General features: G+C 41.5%; 1 protein-coding gene across 1 annotated transcript in view; it reads left to right on the top strand.

The window, feature by feature from the left end:
- gabrb2a (gamma-aminobutyric acid type A receptor subunit beta2a) overlaps positions 1–12781 on the top strand; it is a 35710-nt gene extending 22929 nt beyond the window's left edge. Inside the window, exons 11-15 of the mRNA XM_068325741.1 lie at positions 4500–4582; positions 8552–8689; positions 8940–9092; positions 10483–10727; positions 12397–12781. Coding sequence (XP_068181842.1) covers positions 4500–4582; positions 8552–8689; positions 8940–9092; positions 10483–10727; positions 12397–12753 — 976 coding nt within the window. The 3' untranslated portion in view covers positions 12754–12781. The remainder of the gene's footprint in view (positions 1–4499; positions 4583–8551; positions 8690–8939; positions 9093–10482; positions 10728–12396) is intronic.
- The last annotated feature ends 3557 nt before the right edge of the window (positions 12782–16338 follow it).

The raw sequence follows: 16338 nt of genomic DNA, 5'->3' as shown, positions 1-16338 counted from the left end.
AAGGAAAAAAAAATAAAGCAGGCTTTTTTTAGAGCTCCATGTCCTATTAGCTCCGACGCAGAGCAAATGAACCGTGTTTGAATCTGCGTGATCTGTTAGAGCGCGGCCTCTCCTCCGGCAGGTTGGGATGAGAAAGAGGGGCTGGCCCCGATGTTGATGAACAGCAAACAAGCCTGTGCTTTGTGATTACTGCTGCTGCTGCTGAGGTCCAAAGCAGAGTCTTGCTGCAACAGAGATTACGGGGAGGAAAACGCAAAAAAGATGGGGAGGGAATCCTGCAGTGACATCGTCATCGGTCTCTCTCTCTCTCCTCCTCTGTCGTCATGAGTTGTCTGTTAATTGTTAGCGTTGGAAGAGGCCATTTTAGCTAGGCCAGGGGATGTAGCTCTTCATCAGCCATGCTGAGTCTCGGACAAAAAAGCTTTGAGACTTCTGCTGATGATGTAGGTGGGCTATAAATAGGCTGTTATTTTTACCCCTGCCATTTTGGCCTCATTTCCACTTTTCCCCTGTGCTTCCTCTGCCACCATGATGATTTAGTGGTGGTGATGGTGATCATGGTGAGTAATGAGTGACTGGCTGGTGAGCACAACATCCTAGTAAGTTGTGGTCATAAAGGGGGGGTAAACTAGGACAGAGTGAAGTCTCCTGTGTTAATCCCTCGGTGCACCATGGTCCTGCTCACTGGCTCTTATATAAGAGCCCAGAGTGCAAGAGAAAGACGGCAGAGGGAGAGTTTGAGTGTGAGAGAAAGGCTGTGTGTCGACATCTCAAAATATGAAATCTTAAAGTTGCCAGGCTGGGCCCAGGGGAGCTGCGAGAGTTATGTAGAAGGATTTCAAATAAACTTTTCCCCTTAATTATTAAAGACAAAGCACCCTTCAAGATAAGTTTGCAGTTGTGATGGAGTTAAGAGAGGAGAGATTGTGATTTGATTTTTATAGTGTTAGTTTATAATTGAATGTCTATTCTTGATTTTGCTGAAATGAGTTCCGTTTCTATGTAGATGTATTTATAGACTGGCTCAAAAGCAGCATTTCTAATATAGAAGATTGTAAAATATTTCCTGGGTTTTTAGCCCGAAAATTTAGTCCATCTCACCAACCAGCGTTAAATAATACGATGATGTACTGTCAGAGGATAGATTTTTGCCTTAAACTGGTGATACTAATAGATAATGTACTCTTTATGTCAAGCTCACTATCTCTGTAAAATCTCCGGTTTTTGGCGCTATTTCTGCTGGGCTCAAAGCAGTAGGATGAGGAATTTATGGGGATACTTGATTTTTTTGTTTGTGCAATTTGATTAAGAATTAAAGTTGTTAGATTAAGCAGCTGGTTGTTAAATCGATAAAGGCTCTAAATAATGGTGCAGCTGTGGCTCAGAAGGTAGAGCAGTGGTTTACTAATATGGAGGCATGTTGAAGTGTCCTCACACAACATAATGAAAGTCAAATTGCAGCTGAAGCTGTGCAGTTTTTTTTTGTCTTTTCATTGCTCCTGATGAGCAGGTGCACCGTGCATGCTAGCAAATGTTAACTCACGCTATAAAAAGAGACAAGACTAAAACATCACCGTGTAAAATGTGTTCAATTTATCAGTTGTTTCTTCAGAAAACTTTGCTTTATCGTGACTGACACTCATTGCATTAGTAATATTCCTATTCCAGTATATGATAAAGCAGTTGAGTCAGCTCCTTCCTGTTAGACAGAAGTGAGAACACCATAACAACTAAGCAATCAATGACTTGACATGAGTGACGTTGTAAAATAATTTCATGATTCCTAATGATTCCTCTTTTTATCAGTGTCATCTAACAGGATCCATTGTCTATTATGACTCAAGAAATGGTTGATCACGTAATACCTCTATCATGATAATCAGTCTGTTTGTGCATTTGTGTTGGTGTGTGTGTGTGTGTGTGTGTGTGTGTGTGTGTGTGTGTGTGTGTGTGTGTGTGTGTGTGTGTGTGTGTGTGTGTGTGTGTGTGTGTGTGTGTGTGTGTGTGTGTGTGTGTGTGTATAGATTGCTAGCTTGAGTGTTGTACAGTCAAACTGTGTCCAGTCCCTCTCAGACATCCTCAGGGTTCCAGCCCGTCTGCGCTCCGGCCAGCCTGTCGGATGCTCCTGGTTCACAGTGTTACAGTGTTCTGTTTGTTTGTTTGAGTGTTTGTTTTTTACCAGCGGGATGACAGTAAAGCAATTGTCATGTCTCAGCTCCTCATTTTTTGTTAAATATATTAATATCTGTGGAAAATTCATGAAGTGTGCCTTTTATTTCACATTAAGAAATGATGGAGCAGGATGGGCTTTTCCAAAATAAATATTATATTCTAATGTAAAATATTTTGGTAAATTGTAAAGTAAGTCGTACTTGAACAGAATCTGGAGGACATTTTGATGAAAAACATGACTGGTTGGACATAAATTGCTCGACAGCTGGATCCAAGAAATCTGGATATGGTAAATTTACGACGCTTACAGAATATTCTCTGTCCTAACATGGAAAATTATATCATCACAAGCATTTCACTGCAACTGAACTGATTCTTTTTGATGTCGAATGTCAATGATCAGATGCTGAACAACATTTGCGAAATATTATTTTCCTTGAATTACAACTGATTCCAAATTCTAGGGGTTAATTTTCTTGTCAAACAAGTCACGTAATGGGTCTGTTTTTTTAGATGCATAATGAGGAAGCTTCCCTGACAGGGTGATGTCAAATTTATTGTATCCCGCTTCAAAGCGGTGACGTATTGCGATTGCCAGTTGTTTGTTTGTTCGTTCGTTCGTTCTTTCGTTGGTTAGTTGGTTGATTGGTTCATTCGTTCGTCCAACAAATATCTTGTCAACTGTTGCAGATAGAAAGGTGAAACAAAAAGCACATTACTCGGGCAACAAAGGGGATGAAAATGAGATGATGACCTTGACCTTGAGAAAACTAGGCTCAAGGTCAAATGTCAACTTTTGTACACTCAGACAAGGGAGAAGGTCAGTGTGAGTAAGACCATAGATCAAAACTAGTGCTTGGATCTACCTATGCACTAGCTTTGATCTATGGTCTTACTCACACTGGCCTTCTCCATATGCACTAGTCTAGCAGTTCCCAAACTTTTCAGTCCGCACACCCACTTCTACCTCCCGACTTAGCTAACGCACCCCAATGCCCAAAACATGAAAAAAAAAAGAAAGAAAAGGCGTAGTCTTTATAGCCATATAGTTATCAAGTTTAATAATATAGGCTCCTGTTAACACAGAATAGATTGTGCAATAATGGGCCTAATGATGTCTCACTTTAGATACGGTGGGGAGAATAATAGTAACAATATAAAAATGACAATAATAATATTTTAAGTCAAAATGGTCGCCGAGCGAGCCGACTACAGGTGAGTGATGAACAGCAGTTATTACTATGTAACAAATAGGCCTATTAAACAAACTGTAACAGTTATTAAATGGTAACAAATATGCTACTCCGCCACAAAGAATCAAAATAACATAGGCCCAAGTTCAACATCATATTTTCTCTTTCGAGTACGAGTCTCATTGTGTTCTTTACCCCCTTCTCCCGATGAAGTGTCCGGGTGAGTTTTCTGTGTTCTGTGCTCCTCGTTTTCGGTTTCCCCTGTCTCGTCATCATCACTCTCTTTTTCCTGCTCGATTGCTTCAGCCTGGTAGACTGCACAGCTCTTAGTTGTGGCCAATGTATCCTGTCCTCTTTCATTTCTCCCAGATGTAATACCGGACAGACTGCCCGTTTTCAACCAGTTATGCATTTCGGCATATTATTGTTGTTGCTATCACAACAAGCTAGCACGTAGCTAGGAGAAAGCCAAGTGCATTTTGGTTTTTTGTTTTTTTTTAAATTTAAAAATTTCCCAAAACGTTTTTTAATTGAAAATTAAAAAATGATTTACGTGAATCAATTTAAATATTTAAACTGTTAATCCTCCATTAGAAAGTGTTTAAATTATTTATTTAATTATTTATGTGTTTCAAGGTGCTCAGCTGCCATTACACTCGCGCACCCCCCCAACGGCAGCTCGCGCACCACACTTTAGGAATCCCTGCTCTAGTCTATGCACTAGTTGGATCGTGGGTCTTTTATTTAATGACCCTGACCTATGAAAGAAGGTCAGAGTACATGTTTACTTCAGGAGTATTGCGGGATGTTGCAGTCTGTGACTGCCATGGTTCTACTTTTAATTTCAATTTGTGAACCTGGTCGACATCAAAATCACACCGACATGGTGGGAGGATGCCTTCTTCAGTTGTGTGGAATGAACATGAGATTTTGAGTCACTCCTAATTCTATTTGATGACATTTTCCATTTTCAGAGGAACATTGGGTTCTCCTCAGTTCTCTGTGTTTGTCATCCTGTTTGATGTGTTCATCGTTCTCTGTACTGAAGGTCACATGAAATGAAATGGGCCGCTGGTGGCTGCCTCACCAACTCTTTGATGAATCCTTTATTCTCATTCCACTGTGTGTGTGTAGGATTACTACAACCGCAGCCTGTATGATGGACCTGCGCCGCTACCCTTTAGATGAGCAAAACTGTACCCTGGAGATCGAAAGCTGTAAGTACTATCGTCCCTGACAACCAGCTCTCACGCCCACACGTTGATGTAGATTCGAACAGATCCCACATTCACAAGTAGCTCTGACAAGCGGTGGAGGAACAGTCTGCTGGCCCATCGGTGGCGAGGCAGGAGGAAGGTTGAAAAGACGTCGTGTAAAATGCTGAGGAAGGCTGATGAGGTATCAAGAGATACGAATCAAGAATAGAACATCAGTAATGTCTCACTGACTGATAACATCCGCTTTAATTAAGTCAACTCCAACTGTAGTAGCTTCCCAAGGTGTGCAGGAGCCTGATTACGCCCAGTCTTTCAGATAGTCGACGTGCAGCTTCGTTCTGGAACGTCGTCCATGTCCGTAAAGTACAAAGAGCTCATTTCACATGGAGGCGGTTATTGTACGAGATCGGTCCGGTGTTCTCTAGTGAACAGAGGGAGGAGGTGTGGAGTAACATGAGAGTGAAAGAGTAGGCCCTTTGCCTGTTTTATCTGGGTCCCCAGGGAGACGGATTACGGGGCTGGGATGTGGTGTAGGGCTGAGTCTTTCCGGGTTTGATCACATCATCACCAGCAGCATTAAGCAGCACAAAAACAGCACGGGCCAAAACTGCCTCTCGCTGCTCCTCTCCATTACGCTCGGCATCTCTCCTCATCACTCGCTCTTTCCATTTCTCTTCTCCTTTCTTTGCACAGTCTCATCCTATTCTTTTTTTCTCTCCCACCCTTTTTTATTTTTCTCTCCAACACTCATAACTGGCTTTCTTCTACTCCTCTTCCTCCTCTCAGGCAGCACAACACACACACACACACACACACACACACACACACACACACACACACACACACACACACACACACACACACACACACACACACACACACACACACACACACACACACACACACACACACACACACACACACATACTGTATGGTTCTAGTTTTGATCACCAGGCAGTATCTGCTCTCATATGGATTAACTGGCAGTGGTTTTAACATCAGAATCAGTTCATGCTATTTTATTCAGACTAATGAGCCCCGAGAACTCACTTCCCTTGATAAACTTGATGTATTTTTAACAGACACAAGTCTTAAAACCCCACATTCCCAGATACGTCAGCAGCTCGCTGCTGCTGCTGCTGCTGCTGCTCAAGCCACTGGTCTCACATGCTGGGCTGCAACGAGCAACGATTAATGTCCACATTTATTCAATTTGTTGTTTACATGCACACACCCACACACATGCATGCATATCTCAGAGCTCATTCTGCATTGTTTTTCTCTTCACATCAACCATTCAGACAGTGGGACCGCACCATGTTCTTGCTGACCAACGAGCTGCACATCAAAACAGCAGCAGGGTGGACTCAGCTCTAATGGGATGGGCCTGTATTGTTAATAATGCAGACTTACAGGGAGGGCTTATTGTATGTGCTGGCGTACCCTCCCATCTGTAAAAATTAAAAAAAAAAAAAAAAATTTTAGGTTTCAACATTTTTGGAAATATTTGCTTGATTTTAATTTGGTGGCAGAAACATATTTAAAAGTATGTTTAGATTTATTATAAGTGAGCATCATCAACAGCTCTGAAAGGCTCAGTCATTCACATGCAAACATGCATGAGTTTTAGCATCTGGTGAAACATATGAGTGTGTAAATGATATTTCTTCATGGATTAAGAATGTTGTCGGTAAACATTCGAAAACAACTGCATTAATCGTGTTTAATTGTGGTTTAACAAAGAGTTCCAATTTTATCATTATTAAGCTCCACAGCTGCACCAGGGGCGTGATGCATTCAGGCTCCGCTTCATTTGGAAAGATTTAGAACAATTAAAGAACAAAGTCAACATCTACACCTTTGTCACAGTCAATAAAAGACAAAAACAACCATCAGTTGATTCCATTCACGAGCACTGCCTGTAGTGATTCTTGTTCATTCCTTTGTGTCTCCCAGATCTAATACAGTTCTAAAATTATAGAAGACACATCAGTGAGCCACACCAACCCTCTGGGTCACCTTCATCACTCTGAAAACACACACTGTAGTGTTTCATTAAGTGAGCCCCAGATAAAATACAGTAAATACACACACCTCCAAACAACAGCAAGCAAATAACGTTTACTCAGTTTTTTTGGACTTTTGCTTAAATATAAAACAGTTAAAAGAAAGAAATTAAAAATTATTTAAAAAATGATACCTTCATTAAGAACCAATGTGTTTGGCGCTAAATGCTGCAGAGACGTTTAGGAAATCAGAGAGAACTGAAAGACAGTCACCCACACACACACACACACACACGCACGCACGCACACACACACACACACACACACACACACACACACACACACACACACACACACACACACACATACACACACTGTGGAGAGTGTGACGGCTCGTGCTGGTTGCAGCCATTCAAAGTGAAACTGTTGGCTCAAATGAAATAAGTTTTCATTGTTTGTACTTTTTCAATAACTTGTAAAAATATTGCTAGAAAATGTCCGTGTTATGTTTCCCTTCTTAATGTGTTTGCTGTTACAGATTACTATACCTGTACACATTTGTAGCTGTTGTGAATGCAGGCTCACGGAGAAAGAAGCTACTGCTGATTATTAGAGCATCATTTCTACTTTCTGCACTGACAATTTCAAATGTCTGATGTGAAACAGGTCGGGAGGCTGGTCCACGCTAACAGCCCAAAATGAGTGCCATGACTAACGTCACCTTGAATGTCAGAAATATGTGTTAATTTTTAAAATCAAAGCCTTAGAGTTTAATTATTCATCACATCAGAATAGGTCACTGCCTCTATTTTGAGTGTGAGGCAGACAAAGTTGAATTCAGAGCAGGGAGATGGCTGCTCTCTGTTTCTTCACGTCTGTAACTATATACAAAAGTGAGTGAAGGCTTCGTGTGCAAGAAGCGGATCCAGCTTAAAATAGTGTTTTTTGCCACTATAATCATGTTTTAGGATAAGCAATGTTTCAACTAAGAATTTAAACAGCAAGTTTTGCTCACATCTTCCACAAGTTTATTTTTTATTGCCTGAACATATTTTTGTGGATCATGCAGTTCTACCACTCATTTAGCTGCTTTTTCAATTTAATGTAAGAAGGTCCATAAAAACGAACTGGTAATCACTCCCACTGAACATGTAGCTGTTGTGTTCATGAACCTGTTTGTGTAGCAGATACAGGGAACAGACTTCTCTGTGTGTCGGTTTCATGGGGGCAGCATCGTGTTCTCAAGATCCTCCGTAGGAAATGTCCTCAATCAAATCAACCAATATTAAAATGTTCAAAAAACTGTGGTGCATTCAAGTATTACTGTGAATTCCAGTAGTACTTGAATGCACCATTGTATAAAGCTTAAGTCTTTGCTGCACTGTTATACATTTAGATTAGTGTGGACAAAAGCCAAGGTCAGATAAATCTTTAGTATGTTGATTAGATTAGTTTGGCATATTGATTAGATTAGTTATTACAAGTTGGCTTTAATAATGTACTGAAGTGAATGTAAGCTAATATCCAAATAGATGAAGAAAAGTCATAGAATGTGTTTCAGTCGGCTTTTAGCCCTTTAGAATAAAGCAGTCGTCCTTTCACACTTTTCTTTTTGTGTTCGACCAGTTCTGTGAATGCTTCAACTGAATTTTACCGTATTTGAGATATCATTTGGTGAAGCTAGGATGTATAGTTTGGAAATGATTCCATCATTTTATTGCTGGGGGAAAAAGAAAGAAATGACAAACATTCCCAAAAATAATACGTTGTGAACATAGCTAGAATGGTTTTCTTTAACCATAATTCTGAACCTCAAATGTAGCCCTTTGTCAGGTCTCTCCCCTCAGTTTGGTAGCACTACTAAAATGTTTTCATTGAACGTTACACTGCACTATGTCATAATGTCTTAGCGACTATTAATGGACGATGATAAAGTGTCTGAGCTTTGGTTTCTTCTCTGCAGACGGCTACACCACTGATGATATCGAGTTTTACTGGCGAGGTGGAGAAGGGGCAGTGTCCGGGGTCGACAGAATAGAGCTGCCACAGTTCTCTATTGTCGACTATAAACTTATCTCCAAGAATGTGGTGTTCTCTACAGGTACACAAAAACAGGATTTTTTTATTTTCTTGGTCACTGACAGCTGTGCTGAGCTGAAAATGTGTTATTAGAAAAAAACAGTATTTACTATAAATGACAGACTTTCCAACATTAAAATCCAACCACATCATTGGTATTGGTACATGCTATTGGCAGACTCACCAGTGTCAAGGAAAATATAGCTTTTAGTAGGCGTCAATGAGAAAAATCTATTTCTATCCCACTTCCTCTCTCCCTGTGCCTCCTTCAGGTTCCTACCCCCGCCTGTCCCTCAGCTTCAAACTGAAGAGGAACATTGGTTACTTCATCCTGCAGACATATATGCCCTCCATCCTGATTACCATCCTGTCCTGGGTCTCCTTCTGGATCAACTACGATGCATCGGCTGCCAGAGTGGCCCTAGGTAGGATCATCTCGCCACTGCTCAACACTGACCCTGGGAAATATCTCAAGGGTAGATGATAAGAGACCAGAAAAGAGTCATTTAACATACATGTAGACTTGCTTTAGGTCTATACATTAGTGTGTCATCAGCTTGTCTCTGCGCCTACTCCTTTTTTTCCCAGCACTTACTTTTTTCCTCATTAGCTTGAAGCATATGAGCGATAACAGTGTGTGATAGGCTGCCTGGCTAAATGTCTGTTGTTCAGAGATGACTATATGCATGACTCATGCGGAGCGAGAAGCACTGCAGCTCGACCTTGAAGCGTGTTGTCTTTCTCTCTGCTGGTCTGTATATCGAAACCTCTCATTGGTTGGAGATCCCAGCTTATTAGGTTCACTGCTAAATGACATCAGGGATTGCTTAAATGCACCTTAAACAAGACTCTTAATGTTTTTGCATAATGTTGATCTACCGCTGATGCTAAAATGAAATGCGTCCTGTGTGTCTTTATAGCCGTGCAGCGTGTCATCTCCGGGTTAGGACACTACCCAGAAATTAAATGCTGGTTGGAATGTGGAATATGTGTTGGAGCCCCAGACGGCGCATTCAGAGGGGCAACGTAATTTAAAGATACGACTCATCCCAATGTCCTGAGAGCGCACAGAGAGCGCAGCCAATGAGATGAGGCTCCATACGGCAACAACACTGCTGGCTGCTGGGTTATTTATAATTCGTGTGAATCTGACCAAATGCGGATTGTGCATGCAGATGACTAATGTATCCAACACAATGTGTGTGTATGTCAACAAAGCAAAACAGGTGAACGGTTGTGTGACTAATACTATGTGTTAGCAGTGGCAGCGGGGTTTGTTTTATTCGGTTTGTTCCATACGTTGTAAGGATCAGACCTGACACACCAAACACACACAAATTCAGTCTCAGGAGGTTTACAGATCTTTTTTTTTTTGCCCATATGGGTACACGTTCCATCACGCCAGTCTGTTTGCTATGAATATACACACACACGATAAACATGTTCACCAACACGTAGTCATCACCTTGAAAAATGAGCACCTGATGTCAGCTAATTTGATGTAAGGTAGTGAAACATGGCACATGTGTTCTGTTACATTTTACCAAAACCACAAACGTTAATCTGCTGGCGACCCCGACTCATACAAAGTCAGTAGGATTCAACCTGTGGGGATCATGAATGTCTTTTCAAAATTTGAATCCATCCAGTAGAGGCTAGAACAAATCAACCTTGTCAATATCTATGTAATATTTATGCTAATATTTTAAAAATGTTTTTCCTTATTATTTTTTTTTAATTTTGCAGATGCTAAAACATTTTCAGAGAGTGCGAAGTCTTAAATCTCTTTCTAAACATGTGATCTGTGGTATCCAGGAATCACTACGGTGCTGACCATGACCACCATCAACACCCACTTGCGAGAGACGCTCCCAAAGATCCCCTATGTGAAGGCTATTGACATGTACCTGATGGGCTGCTTTGTGTTTGTTTTCCTGGCCCTGCTTGAGTACGCCTTGGTCAACTACATCTTCTTCGGCCAGGGCCCTCAGCGGCAGAAGAAGGCTGCTGAGAAGGCCGCCACGGCCAATAACGAGAAGCTGAGACCTGACCCCAACAAGGTACATGCGCCGGCAAACTTCCGGTATCTGTGGAAGTTAAGGTATCTGTGCTGTCAGTTAATGTGTGTGTCTGTTACTGTGGGATCAAATGATTTTCTTCTCCTCTCAAGGTCAATGTGATGCTGTGATCAATGTTTGATGTCTTTACCAGCACTCTTTACTCCTGCTCTAGCTTTCCGTTTCCACTAGTTTAGTCCTGTGTTTCAAATTTTATCGCATCAATCAGGATCTGAAAGAGTGAATGCAGACGCTACGATTAGCACTTAATTTATCTCCATATTTCTGTGTCTCTCAAAGGGCAAGGCACCTTGGAAAAATCACTGGTTGTGGTGGAAAAGCCTTCGCTTTAAGTTTCATTCAGCTGCTAAAATTAGCAGGAGGAACAGCAACATAAAAAACACACTTTCCTTCTGATTGTGGCAAGCTAAGATTTCCCTTAAGTAACAGTGCTGATTTTGTATGCTTGCAGTGGCTGGTGGGAAATGTAGTTCAGAGAGATGATGCTCTGTATGCCAGAATGAAACAGAGGGAAATTGACGCATATGACTCGATGTGGGATCCCATCTTTGTGGACGATGCCGCTTTAGGACTAGGCGAGCAAAGAAATAAGGTACTGGAGGTTTTGAAAGTCAAAACTATGTCATCAATCTGAATCAATCCAGATCAGAGGAAAATGCTGTAGTCTTTGTGCATTTCTTTGATTTCCATAGATTTTTAAGGCAACTTTGATCATCACTCCCACCATTGTGTTTTTCCCTCTCTTGGTTTGCTCTTCATGCATTTTCCTGACAGACATGGCTTAGCAGTTTGATTTCTGCAGGCATTAATTTAATCTCGACTGGGCTGTACATCTAAATTACTGGGAAATAAACAAATATGGCAAGAGAGAAGAAAACACCAGGAGCTTCTCAGATAACATCCTTTAGAACCAAATGATCTCAAATGGAATTGATAACTCTCTTAAAACAAAGTGAAGCAATTGAAAGGAAAGAGTTTACATTTGGAAGAACAGTTCCGACTAAGAGGCTTCGAATCAAAGTTACACAAAAATGCAAAATACAACAAGCTGTATTGATACCGGGATAGGATTGGATTACAGGAATGTTTTTCCTAACAAGTCAGGCTATGGATGAAGAAATGTTAATCTGAATTCACTTTCCACAATGTCTTTCCTGACTTGCCCTGAACCTTTTTAGCCTTTTATCTCTCCTCCATCATTGCAAAGTCCTTACTATTTCTCTCAACCTTCTCCTGTCACACGTTTTTCTGTTTGCTTTCTCTTTTTTTATTTATCTATTTATTTTATTCAGTTTGTCTTGTGAATCGACAGAATTTTAACCAAACTGGCTGAAATTCTGTGATGACAATGAAAGATTTCTCCATGTGATTTAGTTTGTGGAGCGCGTTGTCCTCCTGCAGGAATGTTACTTCATAGTGTTGTGTATTATCACTTATATATTTATGGACAGATGATCAATAACTACCTAGTGCTTAAGTATTTCTTCACTGTAAATAATTTAATTTTGGCTCATTTGCATTACCCATTCGAGCACCTCATCAGTATTTTTTACATAGCGAGTGATGACATACTGTCGCTGTTGCTGAACCTTTCGAATAACTTCCTTCTGGCAGTAACTTCTAATGGCTCCACTTGTTTTTACGCACACAGATGACTCCCGATGACAACATCCTGTTTAGCACCCTGGAGATGAAGAACGAGATGGGTGGTGCTGGGGATCTCTCCCGGGGCTTGGGAGCACCCGGGGATCCCCGCAACACCATGCTGGCCTATGATACCACGACACTGCAGTACCGCAGAGCAGCCATGGCCCGCCAGAACTACGGCCATAGCGCCTTGGAGCGCCACGCCCAGAAGAAGTCACGCCTAAGGAGACGGGCCTCGCAGCTCAAAGTCAACATCCCAGACTTATCTGATGTGAACTCGATCGATAAGTGGTCCAGGATGATCTTCCCCACTGTCTTCTCCTTCTTCAATGTCGTCTACTGGCTCTACTACGTCCATTAAACCCAGCAGCATCTGGTGGCCAGCTAACGGTGGGCTTGCAAAGAAAGGGGGGGTGGGGGTCGGGTTTAGGGAAGGTGAGCGGAATGAAGAGGGGGAGAGAGGGAAAAAGAAAGATGAACAGTGCACCGACATTTTTAAGCTGGTTCATGTCAGAAAAAGCAAGGAGAATGCAAAGACTTGGATGGACTTGCAGCAGCACCCAACACTTCAGTCAGAGTGACTCTTTTAGGATTTGGGAAACACCTTAAAATGACTGACGCTCCAAAAGAGACGTGAGTTGAAAGACAGAAAACGGTGCCTGTTCCAGAATTTCAATATATCACTAATATTTGTCATTCGTAGCTTACTCTCTGTGGATCAAATATTTATGCTTGTGTTTGCATATATTTTAAGGATTTGTTTTGTTTAGTATCTATTTACTTGGTAGCCGAGCTGTCTGCATCCAGGAAAGCTTTAAAATGATTTTAAAGGAATCATCCTTGATAGTCTATTTTCCTATAATTACTGTATATCAAAAACATCCTTTTAAAGCATGCTTATTTCATTTGCATCTCAGACATAATGATGGTGGAGTGTAAGGGATTTTAGTTTTACTAGCTGAGGTTAGGCTGTCAGTTACCATTTTCTAGCTTTGGCTTTAGCATGGCCCGACTGGGTGGATGGTTCGAGTACGACTGTATGACAGCAGGTGTACAGCAGGGAGCGCTCTTTTCTCTGGATGTCCCAGAGGGGCTTTAATAGTGCCAATGCTGAACAGGAAATGCTTCCCCAGTTTTTGAAGTTTTCATATTATCTGTTGAAAGAGTGAGATTGTGACGCTTTGGCCAATTTTCTGTTTTGCTTTTGCAGTGCTGACAGATTCATATTCCATTTCAACTCATGTTTTCTAAGAGAAAAATTAGGCTTCTCTGTACTTTCTGTCATCATGAGTGGAGCTTCACAAGTGGAGGATGACTTTAACATGACATAAGCTGGTGTAAGAACTTTGCTGAGTTTCATTGCAACCAGAGTTGCTGCATAACTATGGCAATCCACAATCATAATTATCAGTAGAGTTGAATGATAGAAGTATGACGCGTTTCATTGTGATTAGATTTCTGTTTTGAAAAGCTGTAGATAAACAAAAATTATGTTTAAAGAAAAAGAGATGATTCATTTTTATAAATCAATACTCACACTATTGTGTAAATATTACGGATTTATTCAATTTAAATGGATCTCTGTTGTTGTTTTTGCAGTTGAATTACAGATCAAATGTTTCATTCAATCAAAAAAACAAAGAAGAGCAATTTAACTGAGGAAAAAAAGAAAAAAAAACACAATTCACAACTTTGCTGACTCTGTACTTTTTGGACTTTTCTCTTTTTTCTTTCTTTTTAATGGACTCTAAAAGGATCTACTTGCTGAAACTATAAAGCACTTCCAGACACCAGTGACTTTTGGGTCAACGTTTTGTTCTCCAGAAACGAATAAACAAGGACCCCGCTATCCAGGCATTGAAGTCAGGCATATTTTGTACAAAGGTTCTGTAAATTCCAATTGTAATATTTCATAATGACTGTAAATATCTTGTGTAATGATTGTCAGCAATTATGAAGATGTATCTAAATTCAATTAAAACTCAGTCTATCACTTCAACAACAGAGTACACGGATGTGGGTTTTATGCGTCTTGCATGAATGTGTGGCTGATCATGATTACTGGCTGTCAGGCTCACGGCTGGCCGGCTGTATGAACGAGTGGGTGAACAACTAAACGCCACGCAGGGAGTGAGCAGGAAAGCAAAGAGGGAAATGTAGGGGTGAATAGAGATGTGAGAGCTGCAGCTGCGGACTATTGGCTGCATAATGGATGGAGAGGGAAAGGACTTGAAGCAAGAAGCCATGGTGGTGGTCTCGGTTTAGATCAGCGCGGCTGGGGTCTCAGCGGCGCCGAGCGACAGCTTTGGCCTCGGGGGACATTAACGCACACAGAGCCACGGATGTGGAGACACTTTGTGGACTCAACTGTAGCCTCCTCCCTGCAGAGGCCAGAGTGCCCACTACGGAAAAGACAAGAGGAAGGAGAAGAAAGAGGAGCGCTCTATCCATCCATCCATCCATCCATCCATCCATGCCTTGACCTCTCGCTGCTGCCACACCGAACACCAAGAGCTGTACTGTGCTGCACGGCGCGTCCCTCCTGACCTGACCACTGCAACAACCCTTAAATGGAGGCTTTTGCATATTTGATGGTGCTAAACACTGAATATTTAATATCGGCATTAATGTGTAACTTGTGTTTGATTTCTGTGAGGGCCAAAAGAATACAATGAGATGTCAAGAGATGGGGGAATTCGGCTGGGGAAATATTTGATGAACACGATGAATAAATCAGGATAAACACACGGAATGGGGATTTTCCAGAATGTCAAATGGTTGTGTTTTATTTACATCTGAGAAGGTGTATCCATAGGGTTCCTTGTATGGAATTCAACAGTGTCCTCTGATGATGTGGACAACATAGGTTTACTTTCTGACTTACTTTCACTACAGTTCCAAACACGCACGTGTTGACTGACTGAATTTGTCAAACCATTTTTTTTAAATGAATCAACACTTTTAATAAAAACGGCCGTATTGTGAAATTATTTTATTATATCCTTTCTCCCATTACAGCTCAGTGTAGTCTTCTAAAACACCTTCATGCACATTTATTATTTATTTTTGAGGAAACAGCTTTGCTCAAACCCGTGTGTGTGTGTGTGTGTGTGTGTGTGTGTGTGTGTGTGTGTGTGTGTGTGTGTGTGTGTGTGTGTCTGTGTGTGTGTGTGTGTGTACGTGAGTGCGTGTGTGCGTGTGTGTGTGTGTGTGTGTGTGTGTGAGTGTGTGAGTGTGTGCGTGTGTGTGTGTGTGCGTGTGTGTGTGTCTGTGTGAGGTGTGTGTGTGTGTGTGCGTGTGTGTGTGTGTGTTTGTGTGTGTGTGTGCATGTGTGTGTGTCTGTGTGAGGTGTGTGCGTGTGTGTGTGTGTGTGTGTGTGTGTACGTGCGTGCGTGCGTGTGTGTGTGTGTGTGTGTGTGTGTGTACGTGCGTGCGTGTGTGTGTGTGTGTGTGTGTGTGTGTGTGTGTGTGTGTGTGTGTGTGTGTATGATGCTTCTGGGACTAAAAACCTTCAGTGTAAAACTACCTAAAAAGATAAAGTGGTACGAAAAGGGATGTTCTGCGACATGTAGTCTTGTTCCAAGTTCCCCCATGCATCGATAAAACAGATGTATTATTTCACTAGACTAGACAGATGGTTTGTTCTAAATTAGCCCCCCCCCCGCTTCTCTCTTTCCCTCTCTATCCATCCCTCTTTTCAAAAACAACATACGTAGGTTCTCACATTTAATAGTGATGTGGGAAAGACAGATGCTTTCTTTTTTTTGTGTGTGTTTCCATGTCAGTGGAGTAATTTGGAATGCACAGGCCTCTTCTCCGTGGTGTCATGTGTGTGTTTCGTTACCAAGAGTGTGTTTTCTTTGTGTGTGTGTGTGAGTGTGTGTGTGTGTGTGTGTGTGTGTGTGTGTGTGTGTGTGTGTGTGTGTGTGTGTGTGTGTGTGTGTGT

Source organism: Antennarius striatus, chromosome 10, assembly GCF_040054535.1.
Source record: "Antennarius striatus isolate MH-2024 chromosome 10, ASM4005453v1, whole genome shotgun sequence".
Lineage (NCBI taxonomy): Eukaryota > Metazoa > Chordata > Actinopteri > Lophiiformes > Antennariidae > Antennarius > Antennarius striatus.
The sequence above is the reverse complement of the archived record's forward strand: the minus strand, read 5'-3'. Positions and strand labels throughout refer to the sequence as shown.